Source organism: Pleuronectes platessa, chromosome 6 (genome assembly GCF_947347685.1).
Source record: "Pleuronectes platessa chromosome 6, fPlePla1.1, whole genome shotgun sequence".
NCBI lineage: Eukaryota > Metazoa > Chordata > Actinopteri > Pleuronectiformes > Pleuronectidae > Pleuronectes > Pleuronectes platessa.
In genome coordinates, this window is record NC_070631.1 from 14181007 (window position 1) to 14200838 (window position 19832).

Consider the following 19832-nt stretch of genomic DNA (forward strand, 5'->3'; position numbering starts at 1 on the left):
GGTTTATTGTCATAGAAGAAGAATAAACACAGCGAATGTTCATGTTTGGGAAGCTGCAGCCAGAGAACTTTTGGCATTTTGAATTCAACAAAACCACACATTAATGGGTTCTTCCCTGACCCATACTGCATCCTGCTATACCACGTTTCAAAATCAGTTTTGTTGTTTCTATGTTATCTTGTTAGCAAACAAACAAACAACAAACAAATGGGCATCGGTCAAAATACAACCTCCTTGGCGAAGGCAATGCATCTCATTGTTGTTATGGAAAGTCATGATACAGTAATATTGTATGGTATAGAAAATGTGCAAACGTTTTAACTAAACACCTACATTTACTGTGTGTCTCCATCCATTTTTCTTCACAGATTCCAGATAAAAGCACAACTTTGAGTTCCCCGGCACCTTCCCATCCTCCTCCACCTCCTGATCTCACGCTTGGCTCTCCTTGCTGCTGACACCTTCCCCCCTCTGAAAGAGCTCCTGTGCTGCGACCATGCCAAAGAACACCAAGGTGACCCAGCGGGAGCACAGCAATGAGCCTGTCACTGAGTCTGTGGCCGACCTGCTGTCCCTGGAGCACCCGATGGACTATAAGAGCAGTCAGATGAGTATGGGCCTGAGCCCTGGCTCGACTGCTCCTGTCAAGGCCCTGCTGCCCTCCCCTGACCCAGATGCTGAGGACGGCCGGCCGGCCTGGAACAACAAGCTCCAGTACATCCTGGCCCAGGTTGGCTTCTCTGTGGGCTTGGGTAACGTCTGGAGGTTTCCCTATCTGTGCCAGAAGAACGGTGGAGGTAGGTGAATGAATGTCTGTAAAATATTCTGTTGTATTTTAGAAGTTCAGTGTCTGTCTGAGCCACAGAAATCTGAAGGTTTTGTTCAGTCCAATGTGCAACGTACACTAACATTCCCAGATCTGGAAGTTTCTAATTTGGCCACCCATAGGTAACATTTGTACCCTCAGGGTGCTGCCTAATTTGTAACAATGAAGATTCATTTTTTTATTGTCCTCTAAAATAAGTGACCAGATGGAAGTAGTTAATTAAATTGTATGTTTGACTTTGTTCATTCACTTGAACAATGGATTTGTTTGCTGTCCATAGTCTTGTCCTGATCCTGTTGGAGTCTGGCAGCTACTCACACATGATCTGATTGAGAAAGCCCAGTGGCCTCGGTGATTGTTGAGAAATTCAGTGATGTAAAGTGTTATCTCATAAAACCAGAATTTGCATCACATTATAGAAATAAACACTGCAGCAATTACAATTGTTATTATGGTCAGTACCAGATATGTTCAGTTGTTACCGCTCTGGAAATTAATTTCACCAAGGACGTGATCATTTTGCACTGATTAAACTGCGTAACATATTTTTTTTGTGGATCCATTTGCCATCTGCTGTCTAAGGAGTAACTGTGCAGTAATGTGCTCCTCGGAATGTCCAATCTCCCGAGTTGTGAAATCATTGTTCCAATTGTTGGAGTGTGGCAAAAATGTGGACACTGAATAAAATGTGTAAATGAATAAAAAAAAAACTTGAGACCAATTTTCAATATTTGCAAAATAGCAAAGAGCAAAGAAAACGGATGAGGTGGGGCAGGCATATAAATGATTTAAAACATAAGCACATTAATGGAAAAAACGCTGTATTGACTAAAAAGCGGGGTTGGACACATGGGTTGGATTGCTATTCAGTTTCCAAGACACAGATTGTAAGCTACTATTTTAAACTATTAATAACTGTAAATTGGTTTATAAGGGACGACGTCGGCAACTTTCGTGCGCAAAACATTCATTCAGTTTGTTGCTATGTTTGTTCACATTATGTGTAAATATTGATAGAAGAGCCTTTATGCTAATTAAGCTAAGCTGTTGGTAGCAGTGATCCTCACATCTAACTCCTGCCAAGAGAGCAAAACAGCTCAATTGCCAAAAATCTCAATTTCATTCCTTTAAGGTAATAATTTGATATAATTGACTGATGCTGGAAATGTATGGTGGTGATGTGATCATGTCTTTTAATTAAAATCAATGAAGACTGAGTAAAATAAAAAAAAGTGTCTTGTATAAAACCTTCCAAGGGAAAACTTCCTTCAACATTGGTTTAATATTTTAGGCGTCAGAGTTTTAATTTTAGCTTTAGTCTTCAATAATTATCAGTATAATGGCCTGTATACGTGAGGGTTACGGAAAGAGGATGTTGCTCCCTGTTGACGGAGATGCAGCCTCCTTCTCTTTGATAAATTGCGTCCTGTCAACCAATTAGCCAACTAATCGCTCCAGTCACAGGAGCAGTCTGTCCAACGTTCCTCAGTGAACTTGAGCCGCCAGCAGCTACAAGATGAGGAGCTTTCTCCTCCGAACCATGTGGTACAGCTGAGAGGTTTAGCATCATAACGGGAGACCCTCCAGTCTAATCTGTATTTGTTTCTCTTGCAGATTTCTCAGGCTTATCTGTTTGGTATTTTTGATTTACTGGTATTACGATGAGATGAAAGGGTTGTGGCCAAGATGGAGGCTGTGGAAGAGTAAACATTGATTTTCTGGGCTCTCAGCATTGTGTGTGCGACCTTTTGTGGGAGGTGTGTGTAAAGAGGGTATTTGAAATGCATGATATAACAAAGCTGAATGTGTGTGTGTGTGTATTTGCACAGTTTAATCACAACGTGTGCAGTAGAGTGTGTATCCCCCGCTGACTCAGTGTTGGTTTCTGCATTGTCTTGTCTGGGCTTGTCCTCGTAATAAGAACAAACTGCCAGAGATTTACACCTATAATTTAGTTTGACTTGTTTAATTTCATTTTCTAAATATAGAATATAAACATAGTCATATTAAAGTATTGGACAGAAAAAACATGAATACTATCTTCCCACTTGATCCTTATTGGCTGTTCTGCAAAAACATGTTCAAAAATGATAGTCATTATAATCAAAACTGGGACAAGCTAATATACAATAATTCACTAACCTGAAATATAATGATTGATATCTCTACAGTAATATCATGATAATGATAACCTACTTCTATTGAGACTATATTTACCTGTGGTTTATGTTATATCGTTCATTGTTTGTTGGTTGGTTGGTTTGTTAGTTAGCAGGATTACGCTAAAACTACTGAGCGGATTACTATGTAACTTGGTGGTATTAGGAAGTAAGGGTTAGGGAACAACCCATTCGATTTTGGTGAAGGATTCTTTTCTTCACTTCTTTTAACATTGTGAGATCGGGCGTGTTGCAAATATTTCCCTGATTTCTCATCGAGCAAATCATAATGAAAAAATGCAGGTACATTTAGGGAACAGATATTTATGAGTCTGTGAAATCCGATGCAGTTTCATTGAATTCAAGGGAGCTGCTGGCCTCAGGTTAGGGTTTCTTTCAATTTACAACTAGCTTGCAATCACTTATTTTCATTATGATTTTTTTAATGATGACATGATAATTGGATTCCAGCAAGAATAACATTGAAGGTGGTTGGTTAGGTTGATTGGAGACTCGGACATTAAGTGTGATTTAGAATGTGAATGGTTGTCGTCTTAATGCTGACCCTGTGACACGCTGGTGTCCTGCTCGGGCTGCACCATGCCTCTCGACCATTGTCAGCTGATAATGGAGGGATATATATGGTCTAAATTCACATTTGATTCTATTTGTCTTATTATGTTCTACCGGTTTGCGATATATATACCACTAGGTAATACGTAGTAATACATGTTATTATTGTCATTGTACCGTATTGAATTTGTGCTACTATGGAGCTTCCCTGCAAACAATTTGACAGTAAGACTTGAATAATTGTGACAAAAATGAAAAAATAAACAATTATAATGTACAGTATATATATGGGACTGTGACATTATAGAACTAAAATATGAGGTTATTATTTACAAAACCTCAATAGAAATGCAAATAATTTGTTTTATATTACTGACACTTCATATAAGGTCTCTCCACCTGCGTGGCTCATATGCGACATTTGGTAGGAAAACAAAGCTCCACAGTTCCCCACCAGCACATTGTCTTTTCCTCTGTCTGGTGCATTTGTCTCAGAATAGACATCAAAGATCTGTAAAAGTCGGCAGCAGCAAAGTAGTCACTTGTAACAGACCACATAATAATACCTCTCTGTAACCCAACACTGTGTTCCTCTCTTTGTTTCATCTGTCTGCTGCTGTAGCTCTAATAGCCACTCACAACGTTATCAGTGTGTCTGATTGAGTCAAACATCACAGTCATTTGTTTTTTCGTCTGGAAACAGCGTCTGTCCATCAGTGTGAGCCCGTCCTCGATGGCTCTGGATGGTTTTGTCACCATGGTGTCCATTCATGTCTTGACGTAAGCAGGTCTGAACGTGCTTTCTGTCTCGCTCTCTCCATTGTTCCCTCTGCAAAAAAAATAAATGTTATCTGAAAAAGTGGTGAAGGGAAATTGAAGATGAAGAAAAAATAAAGTGTGAGAGGGAAAGGAGAAGAGAGGAGTGGAAACAGTGAAATTAGAACAGTGGAGGATAGAGAGAATAATCATCAAAATAGAACTAGAAGGACAGAAATTAATTAAGTCCCGGCTTCTATTTGTACCTTCAGATTTTGTCCTTCACCACACATGGATTTCCAACACATACAAATGATCAAAGCATCGTAGATTCTGCAGTGATTCCTCCTCCCTCTGACCTTCCTCTGTCTCAGGTGCCTACTTGGTTCCCTACTCCATTCTCCTCCTGCTCATCGGCATCCCCTTGTTCTTCCTGGAGCTGGCGGTGGGTCAGAGGATCAGGCGCGGCAGCATCGGAGTGTGGAACTATGTCTACCCGCAGCTGGGAGGCATCGGAGTTTCCAGCCTGATGGTAAGTGTCGACATTAATCCATTATCATAAACTGAAATTAAATGTGTTATCTGAGAAAAAAAATAATCGGTACAATAGCTGTGTAGACAGGACTGTGCATAAAGATGGAAGACGTTGAAGCTCCCCAAAAGTAAAGCCAAAAGCATCTTGATCGCCACCTGGTGGCCGGCTGCAGTTGAGGTCATAAATCCCTCCTCCTCCATGTTAGTCGATGGGATATGGACCAAATTTATCTGTCGGAAAACAAAATTAATACAATTGGTTCTGTCATTTTAGGTAGTTCTTATCACACCAATGTTTATTTAAGTGCAAATGTTTCTGGGAAGTTTAGTTCAATCCATTGTTTGAAATGTCACGATTGATGGCTGAGACTGACTCGTGATTGGTCGAGCGTGTGTATAGGCGGGACCTAGCTACCACCCTTGACGGTGCAGAGTCTTGTTCCAAATGCACAACATGGTTCTTTATACATCATTATAAACAATGATCAATGGTTTTGGACTTAAAAAACACAAAAGGTCAAACTCATGATGGCAACAGGAGGCATTATTTGTTAGAGCCAGATTGTTACATGTAAGTTTATATAAAGTACGGACATCTAAAATCTGTGATTGAGTCGTTAAACATTAAAACCACAAAGGATTAATAAATAGGCTGTAAAATAGCTGTATACAACTGATATATTGATGACATAATAACATTTGAGGTCCTGTTATTGGCTAAACTGTCTTTCCACTTTTAAGTCATTGAGACTGTAAAACAATTAAACAAAGCTTCAATTAAAAAAGATACACATGCACCAACCAAAGGGACAGGACACAATATGTCTTTTGTATTTTACGCTGATCTGGTTAATGAACCATTAATAAAGATATTGGTGACAATTCATGATCTCTCTACAAAATGCCACTCAGTATTGTGGAAGCTGTAATTATTGTCAAGGACAGTTAAAGTACCCTGTGAAGACATGTGATTCGTATTTAGGACCAGTGTCTCCATGTTACTGGAATGGAGCTGGATGTCATTTCTCTCACTTTCACAGCTCGGCTCAGTGTTACACTCAGAGAACAAACGTGCTGCAGACCTCCGTCCTCCGCCTCCTCACGTTACTTCCTCTTGATGCTTTACAGCGAGTGGCATCCAAAGACCAGTCCCCATCACTGTCACAACATGTCCCCATCATCAGCAGGAGTAGTGACCCATCATGTCCCCACCTCCTCAGCAGCATAAACACATATTCAGTCAGACGCTCAGTCAGTGATCTACTGCGTCAGTGTTTCTGTCCGTCGTCGTGAGAGGGATTTCATCAATTTGGTGTCAATGAGGGAGGGGGAGAGGTTTGGCCTGGGGCAGTGAGGCGTGTGGCGGCTCGGATGTGGCCCGGGGAGATTCAGCAGCTATATATAAACACCTTCTCAAACAGGACCACAGCCTTGGCTGCTGAGAGCAAGCGGCTCAATAATTCATACGCTCTCCAGCTTAAGCTGTGTGCCCTGACTCAAGAAGAGGTAATCACCCCGACAAACCCGCTTGCTGCTGTTTGTGTATTGTCTCTTCATGAGTGACACGTGTTGTTGTTACCTCTTATTCCCCCTCAGGTTTGCGGTTTTGTGGGCCTTTATTATAACGTGATTATCGGCTGGAGCATCTTCTATTTTGTCCAGTCCTTCCAGTTTCCACTGCCTTGGGCTGAGTGCCCCATCGTGATAAATGGAACCCAAGCCAGTGAGTCACCAAAACACAATACACTGCACAACACAGCTGAAAGTTGAACAGAGATGTACAGCAAAAACACATCAGAGTGTTTCATTGTTCATCCTTTGATATCAAATAGAATAGAGAAAAATGAAGTGAATGCTTCAAAGTCCTGTAAGACATATATTTTGTATGTATTCAGCAAAGTATCCCAGCAGACGCAGACAGGCAGCCTAACACTACAAGGGCCACAGCCACAGCTCCTCGTCTCGCTGTGGCTGTGCACAGTTGTGTCTCTGCTGACAAACAGAGAAGTGGTTGTGCCGTCTCTGTAGTCCGCCTGTCCCTGCACTTCATCCTACAGAGCCGCTCTGTTGGTGAGGTCTGTCAGAGAGTGTGACCCAGACCACAGTGTCAGTAGCTCCAATGGGTGGCAGCCTGTGGAGAGGGCTGTGGCAGCACAAAGAGCATCAGCTTTTTATTAATGATCGAGGGCAGGATGTCAGCTCTTCTTAGGATTAACAATGGAGCGGAGATGCAGTATTCATATATAGAATTTTGTTTGGCTATGGGCAGAGCTGACATTTACCCATGTGCACTTATTATGCACTTTACAATTGACAAACTAAGATTTTAAATTCAGTAACTATACTGGAAGATTCTCCTTATTAGCGCTGCAATTTTTGCTATTCCAAAATCTGCAGATTATTTCCTGGATTAATCGAAATGATCCCAAAAATGACACTCGCCGTTTTTTTACAGCAGAAAGTAAGTTATTCAAAGATTTACACTTCAGTGTTTTGCTTGGAAAATAACTGCCTATAAAGGACAGATAAAGCATCAAAATCATTGGCAATTCATTTTATGCCAATTGGCTATTGTTAATTATTTACTCAAAAAAGTCCACAAACACACATATTTACATATACATTGAGCTTTAAGAAAGGTGAAAACATCAGTAAAGCAGAGGATTTCAAGTAAATTTTATTGGTTTTCTGTAAGTGAACAACACTTTAAGACATTGATGAATCATATTAGATTTTACTGCATCAAATATTGACACAATGACACAAATATTATAAATACTTTTAAACAACAATTATTTTCCTCTTGTTTCATGAAAATAATGTTTTTCTGACTCAGTAATTATTAGAATAACTTGTTAGGAGTTTGCATAAAAGAGTGTACAATTGATTAGCTACAATGACACACACGCTTCTTACATACAAAGTAATAATTAATTGAATATAATCCTCTAAAAGCTTTCTGCATAGTAAGTATCACCACTTTTACCTGATGGAGTATTTTTAATTGTCCTTATTAGAGGTCCCATTATTTTGTACATGTGAAGACACCACTGTCCCTGCACTGTTAAAGCCAGTTCCCTTACTTTTCTCTTTACTCTTATAGTTGTGGTGCCAGAGTGTGAGAAGAGCTCAGCCACCACCTACTTCTGGTACCGCCAGACTCTCAACATAACCAGCTCCATCGACGACACCGGTGGCCTGAACTGGAAGATGACCCTGTCCCTGCTGGTGGCCTGGATCCTGGTCTGCCTGGCTGTCATCAAGGGCATCCAGTCCTCTGGGAAGGTACGCTGGTGTCTGTGGCTTCACAGCAGCAGCAGAGCCTGCAAACTGTAGAGATTAACTCTGTGCACGTGACTCTCCACAGCATGGACTCTGTGTGAAGACGCAGACAAAACATCATTTCAGCAAAAGCTTTGAAATCCTTTTTCTAATCAATGATCCTTATCGGCGAGTGTTTTATCCACTGTGCCGATGCTTTTCAGTCATAGATAATATGCTAAAGTCTGTCATCAGCACTTGTCTATTTTTGGAATCTCATCTATATTATGGAGGAGAGAGACATGCAACATTAATAAGCTTAAACTGAACCACGCAAAGACAGGATGGAAAAGGATGGAAAATGCTCCTTCTGGCAACAACAGCCTGTTATGTGGAGCCAGAGAGTGAGTCATGTTCCACATCGCAACATCCGGCCCGCTGCTTCGATAGATAAACAGAGAGTCGAATCACCAAGGTCTGACACATTTTGTTTCTAATGCTAAAATCGGCGAACCAGTTATCATAGTGCTGTATGTGCTGCGGTGGTTACCCACAATGCTGTAGGAAGGATTTTTTGACTCATCTCCATAAACCTCAAGGAGTCTTCTCCACATTTGGTCGGATTTCACAGACTTAGTGCCAAGCAAACACAAAATAGTTCTGGGATTTGTTCATTGTGTGTGCGTGTGTGTGTGTGTGTGTGTGTGTGTGTATGAGTGTATGAGTATATTGTCACAGTTCCTCCTTCATGTGTGTGTCCTCAGAAAACTGTGTCCATGGCAACACTGTGTGATGTACTTCACTCTCCCTCTCTCCCTCTCTCCCTCTCTCTCTCTCTCTCTCTCTCTCTCTCTCTCTCTCTCTCTCTCTCTTCTCTCTCTCTCTCTCTCTCTCTCTCTCTCTCTCTCTCTCTCTCTGTCTCTCTCAGGTGATGTACTTCAGCTCTCTGTTCCCGTACGTGGTGCTCTTCTGTTTCCTGGTACGAGGTTTGATGCTGAAAGGAGCAGTGGACGGCATCGCTCACATGTTCACCCCCAAGGTGAGATGAAAAAACGGAGGCCATTTTGGCTCAGCAAAGGTGCAATTCTAAAAGGGGTTTTGCTCAGCAGGATGTTGGTGAACATTCTCTTACATGTAAGTGTGTTGTGCTGGAGGGCAAGATGAATTCCGAAGCCTGCTGCTGTCTCAGTGCTGATCACTCACACACAGATTAATGGCCAGGCACATATTTAACTTGATTTTGTTCAGCCTTGAGCAGCTGATGGTTTCAGCGTCTTGACCACTTACACCACTCACATATCCTCATAGAATATAAACATAAACAACCCTATTATATCAAGCGTTGGGTTGATGTCTCCCTCTAGTGGTGTCTGTGGTTGCATACCAAAATACATAGTGAATAGGAGCAGTGTTACTTACTGTGAAATAGAACACTACACATTAGAGGATTTAAATTATCCAGATCCACATTTTTATTTGGATTTGCACCCTATTGACACTGACTCATAAATAAACCTGGATTAATGGATTATTCTCACATAAATTGGTGAAAGTGTCTTAAGAAACCCCATCTTGCAATGTGCTGCTCACAAACAAACAAATGGGCTGAAAACATCACCTCCTTGACGAGAAAAAATAACAAAGTAAAAGAAGAATCAAAAATATATATAGAATTTGTGAAAATGCTGTCAGTCATGAGTTCAAGGAGGCAGATATCCATTTATCTATCTATCAAGGATATCTATGTAATACTATAATGGAGCTACTTGAGAGGAGAACATGATAAATAACAGTAAATATGATGTAATCCATTACTGATCTTTTTCTCTCTTCTTGTCTTCAGCTGGAAAAGATGTTGGAGCCGCAGGTGTGGAGAGAAGCAGCCACTCAGGTCTTCTTCGCCCTCGGTCTGGGCTTCGGAGGCGTCATCGCTTTCTCCAGCTACAACAAGCGAGACAACAACTGCCACTTCGATGCTTTGCTGGTCTCCGTCATCAACTTTGTTACGTCCATCCTGGCCACTTTAGTGGTGTTTGCTGTGCTGGGCTTCAAGGCGAACATAATGAACGAGAAGTGTGTCGTCGAGTGAGTGTGTCACACTGAAACACACACAACATGGCTTTCCTGATTTTCACTATAACCTTCCGTCCCTAACCCGAACCTCCTCTCCACATGTGTAGGAATGCAGAGAAGATCCTGGGCTTCCTAGGCAACGATGTGCTGAGCAAAGAGCTCATCCCGCCTCACATCAACTTCTCCCATCTGTCTGCCCAGGACTACGAAGAGATGTACGGCGTCATTAAGACGGTAAAGGAGGACAGCTTCGACCAGCTGGGCCTGGACGCCTGCCTCCTGGAGGACGAACTCAACAAGGTCAGTGAGCCAGATGTTCTCAGGTTTCCCCCCCTCTCCGTTTGTTTGTTTGTTTATTTTTAAGCAAGAGTACGCTAAAAACAACTGAACGGGTTACCATGAAACTTTGTGAGAGGATGTGTTATGGGTCTTCATTTCCAATTTATATTAATATTTTTCACAACTTCAAGGAAACAGATCTTGTCAGTTTTCTTGAGTTTTCAATGTAATGTAGAGAAATATTGTTCGGACACTGTGATCATTTCATGTCCCCCTTTTTTTCTCCTTTGTTGGTGAAGGTGGGATTTTTAGTGTTATCTAAAATCACATCAATTAATCGAAGTAGAAGTGGAAGTTAATTTGTTGATTTTTTAACAAAGCGTAAACCTCCTCACCTCCTTCTCTCCATCATCCAGGCTGTTCAGGGCACTGGCCTGGCATTCATTGCCTTCACAGAAGCCATGACACATTTCCCCGCCAGTCCCTTCTGGTCCGTCATGTTCTTCTTCATGCTAATCAACTTGGGATTAGGAAGCATGATCGGCACCATGACGGGCATCACCACACCCATACTGGATGCCTTCAAAATCCGCAAGGAGATCCTGTGTGGTGAGCCTGGATACTGGTCGTTAAAATCAAAATGATTTTACTTGATCTCAGATTCTGACAGTTCTCTTCTTCTCTCCCTCAGTGGCCTGCTGTGTCATAGCCTTCCTGTTAGGCCTGCTGTTCGTGCAGCGTTCAGGGAACTACTTTGTCACCATGTTTGACGACTACTCAGCTGGGTTGCCTCTCACTGTGGTTGTGATCCTGGAGAACATCTCTGTAGCCTGGATCTATGGCACTAAGAGGTAACTTCATATTCATCACCTTTTCCTTCATTTTAAAGGAAATGTTCACCACAGATAAATATGTTTTTCTTACCTGGAGGCTGTTTAATTATAGTCAGCACAGTGACATTTAGGATGTTGGGTCAAAGACATATATGTGATGGGGCATTTATTGTTCTTTCTTTCATTCCTTCACAGGTTCATGCAGGACCTGGAGGACATGCTTGGTTTCAGGCCGTACTCTTTCTATTACTACATGTGGAGGTACGTTTCTCCAGCAATCTTGGTGTTGCTCATCATCTCCACTGTCATTGAGATGGCTGTGAGTCCTGCAGGATACAACGCCTGGGTGGAGGCCGAGGTCAGTGTCCAGTTTTCTCCTGTCTATGACTGTGTTCTCTACCTTCTCTTCTTTCCCGTTTTTTTTATACTTCTTTGTCTCTTTCTCTTCCCGCTGCCAGGGCGCGGAGCGTTTCCATAGCTACCCCCCCTGGGCTTTAGGCATGGCCTACGCCCTCATTGTTGCGGCCATGCTGCCTTTACCCGTCGTCTTCATCGTCCGCCACTTCAACCTGATCTCAGACGGCTCCAACAAGCTGTCTGTCTCCTACCGTAAAGGCATGATGAAGGACATCTCCAACCTGGAGGAGCAGGACGAGCAGCGCTTCATCCTCAACAAGAACCTCAGCGAGGCTCCCTCCCCGGTGCCCGCCCTCCGTGCCCAACTGGGCCCTGGCGGCGCTCACGAGATGACCAACACCAACTACGGCACCAGCACCAAGACGGGCTACCAGAACATCGGCTCGCCCGAGTCTGAGCTATGATCCACTGAGCCTGTTGATCCTCCCGCCAGTTAAACCCCGGCCCTGCTTCGAGAGAGGGAGTCAGAGGAAGAAAGGGAGGAGTAGAGGAAGTCAAGAAGGAGAGAAAAATTCACTGCCAGTTGTTGCAGCGTTCATCACACCTTAACCCCCAGAGCTGAATCCCACTGTCCCCCCTTCTCTGGTCCCATTGCTGTTCCCCATCAAAGGATTCATGCTGCTGATTGCCCATCGACCCCGGCTGAGATGAAGGGATCATGGGAATGTGAGTCTCACCAGATATGATGAGCTATTTCATCTTTCAAGATATTTACAGGGGCAGAGAGAGGGGGATAGAGGGGGCAACAGACGGAGGAATGAAGCTTACAAACAGGCTTTGTTTTGTAATAAGCTCTGGCCGAGGTTAAGGTGTGTGCAACACCAGATGATTAATGTTATACTGAAATGTAATCCCACGTGTTAACCTGTCTGGAGAAGGTTCTTTTTGGGGACAGCTGGATGTCCGTAGCTCTGGGAGGTCATCATCTTACTCCTGTTCTTCTGTAGAGGATTGTTATTTGTGGGGACAGGGTGGAAGAAGACTCCAAAAACCAAACACACTCATCTTTGTCCTAATCTCTATCGCTGTATGGGAACGTCTCTCATGTACAGTATATGACAAAATGATTCCATCGCATCCATAGCAGTGTGTAATAAGTGATTCTGATAGTGTACACAGTGTTACAAGCACATTAGTATATCTTCACGTTTATTGTGCCTATCATGCATCAGCAATAATGACCAGTCAAAGTAGGGTCCTCATGAACCTGTGGATCTCCTTCTAACCCCCTTTTCCCCACCGGTGTAGAATACTATACATATGTGTCGTGCAGTTGTCTGAGATGTCACCGTAAATCGTGTATATAAACCACTGTAGTGCAAAACCAGCGGAGATTATTCGCGTCCTCATTTCGTTTCCATCAACACCGAAGCACAGACGCCCGCTATCGTTAGAGCATCTCTGCGCCTGAACACAGAGACGCACTTTTCTTTTAAACAATCTCCCCCTCGACAGAAACAAGGCTCTGCACACATCCCCTGTGTGCCACTGCAGCTGCAGCTGGGTCAGACAAAGCTTTTCCATTTGAATCAATCACTTTAATCAAGCGATTCCATTTTTTAATCAATGCCTTAGAAGGACAGAGGTGACGCTGCGCAGGTAGAGATAAGCAGAGGGGCTTAGAGAGGCAGACACAGAAGGAATAGGTTATGTGAGTTTTGTCTTTGTGCGCAGGCAGATGTGCGCGTGCGTGTTAGTGTGTTGTGGTCCACCGCTGAACGAGAGCTCCCGGTGACCCTGCCTGGTTAAAAATAGAGCTGTGTTACCCGGGGGATGCCGTGGCAACGCACCGTAGATACAGATCCTCTTCTGATGTGGAGGAGGAAGAGAAGAGTTGACACCTTGCTTCGTCTGCTCCACCTGCACATCTGTTTGTTCAGCAATACAGAGACGAGACACTTAACTGTCGATGTCCTTCAATGATATTAATGCTACAGTGCATTGAACAAGAGGTTCACTGCCACGCTGTGGACCAATCACACCTCCTCCCTGAGAGGTTGATGTCTCGGCCCTAATTGTTGTACATTCCTCAATGACGTCATTTCATAAGCACTACGATATACACTTTGATGTCTTTTCTGTGGAAAACTTAAAGCTCTTAATTTTGTAATGTACAATATTGTATGACGATGTATGTGGAAGGGTGTGATGTGAAAAATGTACCATGATATAAATGTTTGGAATAATAATGTTTGGTCCTCAGCACTGGGTGTCTCGGGCGGCCAGCAGGGGGAGCCAGTGGCACACGGTCTCCTGTGGCCCCTCCCTGAGACAACACAGATACTTGAGACTGAGCAGATGTAGTGTGAAGCACAGTCACATTGTTTTGGTGCCTGAGCAGCATCTCTGTCGTCTGGATCGCCTTATGCTTTTCTCTTCTTCCTTTCTCTTGATCCCGCGTTACTGTCGACGTCTCGTTTACTTGAGCACTTTAATTAGTCAGAGACCCTGGAGTTGTTTGTGAAGCACAAAATACAAAAAAGGCTTTGAGGAGGTTAAACATTTATCATTTGAATACCATCACTGAATAGATAAGCAGTATTTATACATATTCAGTAAATACAGCATGTACTGTGTATATACAAGAGACACAAGTCACCGTCTAATGTATCTTATCATAGAGGATATTATTAGTGTTTTAACAGGTACAGTGAAAGCACAAGAGTTGCTGATTACATTAAAGTGGCCTCTGTTCAGTTGCTGCGTCCCAGTCAGACATGACAGCGTGAAACCAGGATCCTGAAACTGAAGCAGACATTTTTCAATATATTTATTAATACATGTTAATACAACACATTGATATGGTCATAAAGGGCTATAATCTGGCTTTTAATAATTTTGAAAACATGTGTTGGTTGATGCTTCCATTCCTTTGGTTGGCACCTATACGTGCTAGTGTAAGTACTGACCCAGGCCTGTGAGCTGTAACAGCCGATTAATGCTAGCGCTTCATAGTCAGAAGGTTGCTGGTTTGAATCTCAACTAGGCCAGGGTGGAGTTGATGCCTTCTTCCCATGTCTGCATGGGTTTTCTCCAGTTACTCTGGTTTCCTCCTACAGTCCAACAACATGCAGATGTCAGTGAGGTTAATTGGACACTTTTAATCAGCCATTGCTTTGAGAGTGAGTGGTCCTTATTTTCCAGTGACAAGCTGGCGACCTGTCACCAGTACAGATAATGGATGGACGGTTGGTCTCCATTTTGAAGGAATTAGGACCTTTCAAATGAGTATGTGCACAATGTGAATGCTAATCTTCTGTGATAATATACTGGATGTTTAATGGCCTATCGACTTGTGGCCTCAGGTGAAGTTTCTCACCTGTGTAAAAAAAAGTTTCGGCCTCTGGAGTAAAAGCACATTTAGGGAAGCACAGGAACGTGAGCACAAAAGTGAGTTTCATGTCTGCTGTTTTAGTCAGCTGCAAATATGACTTGACCTCAAAAAAATTCTAACAAAAGGTTTCTCAGTGGTTTACAGTAGTATCAGATGTACTTAAAAACATACTAAAAGTTTACCAAAGTTTGACTCCAAGAAAGGCCCCATTTTCAAAATGGCCGCCGTCAGGTCCTTTAAAATGACCATTACTCCTTTGTTAACCTCCTAGACCAGGAATACTGGTGCCTGATACATGTTTTGGCCATTTAATATTCTAATTAGCATATTTGCATGATAGATGAGTGAAAACAAGTACATTTATATATTAAAGTAATTGGTTACAAGCATATATATGCGAAAAATAAGTCAAATTCCACTTAAGTAATTGCATATTTCTCTTTTTTCATATTGTTTTGCCTTGTGTTGGTGGTTTCTGTGGTACATAACCATTTTTTTTTATTCCAATAAACACTAAACTAATAAGAACTGTGTGGTACTGTAAAATTAGTCAAAACAGGGCTGCCACGTGAAGGCTCAGTACCGCTAACCCCTTTTCATTTTGTGTGTTTTATTTTTATTTTTTTTTACCTTTTTTATAATGCATTTTTTTTTTGTCTTTTGTTTTTTATATATTTTTTAAATACTTTTCTTATTTATACACCTTGCAGTGTGACCTTAATTCACCATTAGTCGTCACACTCTTCCTCCCATTGAGGTTGATTATAGTGATTCTCACAATTCCCAATTTGACATGGTCCACAAGCAGGCATGCATGGTAGTCCATATGCCCTGCAACTGCACCGTTGTGTTTTGCAGGCAGTTGTGCAATTACAGTGTATCATCTGCAGGAGGCTTTCTGGGGCAGCAGTCTTACTAGTCATAACTGGCAGGAATCGGTTGTCCACCAGTTTCCATCCCCAATCCACTGGGTTCAGGTCACCTTCCTTTCCAATCCACACCATGATCTGGAAGTAAACCCTTTGGCAGTGGTATTTGGTTGCGGACTCAGTTGGAGGCAGACGTTCTGGGCCAACAAATGATTTGGCAGTGGCGATTTTCTTGCTAAAAAGATTGTAACGCAAAGAGGCAAGTGAATCGCTACTCTTTCCGCCAAACAACACTGCCATTGCCTTGGTCCCATGGTCCTCTATGACATTCCTTGCTTGATGTTTGAGCAGAAACACATTTGCACAGGACTGGATGGTTGACTCGCCATTCACGAGTTTCTGGAATGCTGTCTGTTTGCCAACACTAAAAATGCGTGAAGTTGTATCACATCCTGTGAAGGCGTGAACAAACAGCAACTGGGAACACAAGTCACTATCCAGGACTTGTTTCATCTCACTGATGTTGTACACCTTAGTAGCTTTGGACTTGTCTGAACGAAAATAGAGGCCTCTATTTTTCGTCCCAGCATAGAAGAGGAGAAGAATTAGTAAATCTGTATCCTCCCCTATCAAGGTTGTGGGCTGATGTTCTGAGGCCTTGACTGCAGCTTTGACAATGTCCACGTCTGCGTCACCTGGAGCATTGATAACAGAGCAGCCCTTCTTCTCCAGCTCCTCGGTCATAAGATGGATAAGTCCTTGTTTGTTGCAAGATCTGGAAAGGAAATCATCCTTTCTTCCCACAAACTCAGTCTCTGCATTGAAGTTAACAATGGGGTGAGTGTTTTCACCACGTCTCTGATGCGTATTGTCTTTGATGGATGGACCTTCTCTATAACCATCAAAAACGACTGTTGCTTTACCGTAAAGGCGTATGGTAAAGTCTGCATATGACTGTGCAATGGCACCGTAACTGTCACCCTTTTTCCATGCCAAGCGGTGAACCAGGGAACCACCATCAAGGACATAATGCTCAGTTGCTGGGATGGAATCCAGGACCGTTTTGTTTGATTTCTTGCTTGAGAACTCAATGATAGCCTGCGCTAGTTGGGGCTTGTTGGCTTTACGGAAGATTTCCCTGCCTTCAAACAGGGCTGCAGGAAATGAGCAGAGCTCATAGCTCATTACATCTTCCAGTGAAAACTGCCCAGTTTTCGACATGATCAGGAACCGTTGGAACAGCAAAGCAGGATCAATGGTTCGGTCTTGGGCAACTTTGACACTGGAGTCATCTGCAAGGGTTTTTGCCCGGTCTTTCCGTTTGAAGGATATTCCAAAAACAGGTTTTCCAATCATCTTTTCAATGATCTCATTGCCAACAGTCTCCAACTCATGCACATTCACCTCCTCTTTGGCAACAACACCAGTTACTATGTTTCTTAGGGATGGGTCTGGAGAGAATGGTGTGCAAGAGCTAAGCTTTTCCTTGATCTTTTCTAGATCAGAATGATCTCTTTTTATCCTTGCTTCAGAGGATTCTCGGTGCTGCTCGCTGGTCGTGTATGTGAGGTCATTAAATTCCTGCATGGCGTGGTTGTATTCCGATGTGATGGGTGTAGACATGGTCCACAATGCTCGCATTTCGTCAGTCATTCCACTTCCATGGGTCAAGCCTCCACTGCTTTTCAAGGATCTCATCAGTGTCTGCTCGATGACAAGGTCAGAGCTAAGGCCTGCCCAGAACTGGTTGCTGCGGCGGATCACATGGAAACCCCTGGAAAACTTGTCAAGTACATCAGGGTGTCTGGTGTCGAGTTGGCACATTTCTTGGAGGTAGAAATATGCTGATTTCAGGTAGTTGTAGTGCCCAGCGGCGGCAAATATTGGCAGACAGTCCAACATTGTGCGCAAGTGCATCTTCAAAGATCCTGTACGATCTGCTTTAATCAGAGCTCGGGCTGTCTGCAGCATCTTCTGATAGTTCACCCACAGCCGGCTGGTTTTTGACCTTGTGCTAAGGTCTGACCTCTTCGTGTCCACCTTTTCCTTGATTTTGTTCAGCATATCTGATGCTGCAGCACTCTCCAAAGTTGTTTCTTTCGCTACCATGGATGAATACATCTCTTCAGCTTGGTTCACCAAGGACTCAAACTGTGAGTCATCCTCCTGCAGCTCTGACACAACCATGTGATTGAGACATCTGTCCACCAGCAAATGTCCACGAAAAGCTCTTTGCACTGACTTTCCAGTCATCATGTGCTGGACGGCATTTGATCCATAGACAACTTCCATAATATTCCTGAGTCCTGTTCCTTCCATCAGTGTGCCTATTGCACCAAGTAGGTTCATAAAAGTATGAAAACCTCCAAGCATTAAGACTATGCTTTTCAGGGGACTACTCTGTGGTGCATCCATGATGATCTCTGCTGCTTTCCAGTACAATGGCTGATCAAACGTAATAATGGTTGGAGCTTTGTGTTTGATAGCCAGGTCACAAACAAAATCCAAGGTGGACAAAATACACGTTTTGTCTCCAGAGTACAGGTCAATCATTGGCAGGAACACAACTGATGATTGGCCTGGATGTTCTAGTCCTTGATGAATGATATGCATCATTCCCTGCCACCCAGGGGTTTCTTGTTTGAAGTTCAGTGAGAGCTCCCACAGGACATCAACTGTTCTGTCACAGTTGATCAGTGTTGGGAGGTTGTTGAACGCGATGGTTTGGCGCACATGTTTCGCAAAGCGATATTCGATGATTGGGATTTTACTTTGCCCTGCAAAATCTATGTTGGTAATGTGTCTCCTTGGAATGATATGGTCCTTTTTTCGCCCTGGAGTGATTGCTGCTATGATTCCCATTCCGTGGAAGGTCCCCTTACCATCAATAGTAAGGATGTTGTGGTCAACATTGTCACCAGCAAAAAGAAGTGTCATGTCCAACACATCTATGTCATCCGCTAACATATCTGGGGCAACTGAATCTGCTGCATTCTTTTCAAAATGCAAAACTTCCTTGTATGATGAAGCAAATCCCATTCCATGAAGGGTATCCACCAGGAATTGTGATCGATACATATGATGTGCCTGCACTGCAAGGCCAAGTTGTAATGGAGCTACCACAGCACGTGGTCGTGCTGCCTGGACAATTGCTTGTCCTATTCCTGCAATCTTTCGGCTTGTCTCCTCACCCACAAAAAGACCATTCAAAAGTGTACGGAGAGTCTCAGGAACAAACGAAAGGGCAGAGTCAAGCTCAAGTGACTTTGTGCTCGGATAGTGATCCGTAATGGACTGAACATTGGACTTGATATCACTTTTGATCAATCGTGCAGCTGTTTGAATGATTGCTTGTTTCTGGGATTCCTCATCCTTTTCTTGGTTGCTGAAATAAGATCGTAGTATTTGTGATGTCTTCTCTCTCATTGTCACAATGTCATGCAGGCCGCTCCCTCCAGTGAAATGTACATTGTCCTGGTACTGTTCTCTCAATTTTCTCTTGAGGTATTGATTTCCATATGGTTCAGAATCTGGGTTTGTCAAGGATTCCTTCATTTTGTCTTGAAGATGTGTAATTGCCAACTGTTCCTCATCATTACTCTCAAGGTAAGAGCAAACTTTCATGAATGCCTGCTCCTGATCTTCATTTATGGGCCGGCCAGACTTTCTGCGCTTTGCCTGTGGGTCTTTATGGAACTGTATCGGTATGTTATATCCGTTACGGAAACTACTACTGCATAAGTGGTGGTAAACACAGTCTGCAGCATGTAGATCACGGCCATAATACTCAATCCTGCCTTTCACCGTGAAAGCCCATTGATCTGCACGATTGTCACAACACTCAAGAATCGACTCTGCGAGCGTATCAGTCTTTACACTACTTGTGTCTTTACTTCCATGTATTATTCTAGTCCCACA

The 19832-nt window shown here is 42.9% G+C and overlaps 1 protein-coding gene across 1 annotated transcript; it reads left to right on the plus strand.

The window, feature by feature from the left end:
* The first annotated feature begins 496 nt into the window (after nt 1–496).
* On the plus strand, nt 497–12115 carry slc6a17 (solute carrier family 6 member 17). Its single transcript, XM_053424984.1, has 11 exons — nt 497–797; nt 4689–4846; nt 6445–6571; nt 7952–8133; nt 9038–9148; nt 9953–10194; nt 10290–10482; nt 10878–11070; nt 11153–11312; nt 11490–11652; nt 11753–12115. Exons 1-11 carry the CDS (start codon nt 497–499, stop codon nt 12113–12115), a joined length of 2193 nt encoding a protein of 730 aa, XP_053280959.1.
* The last annotated feature ends 7717 nt before the right edge of the window (nt 12116–19832 follow it).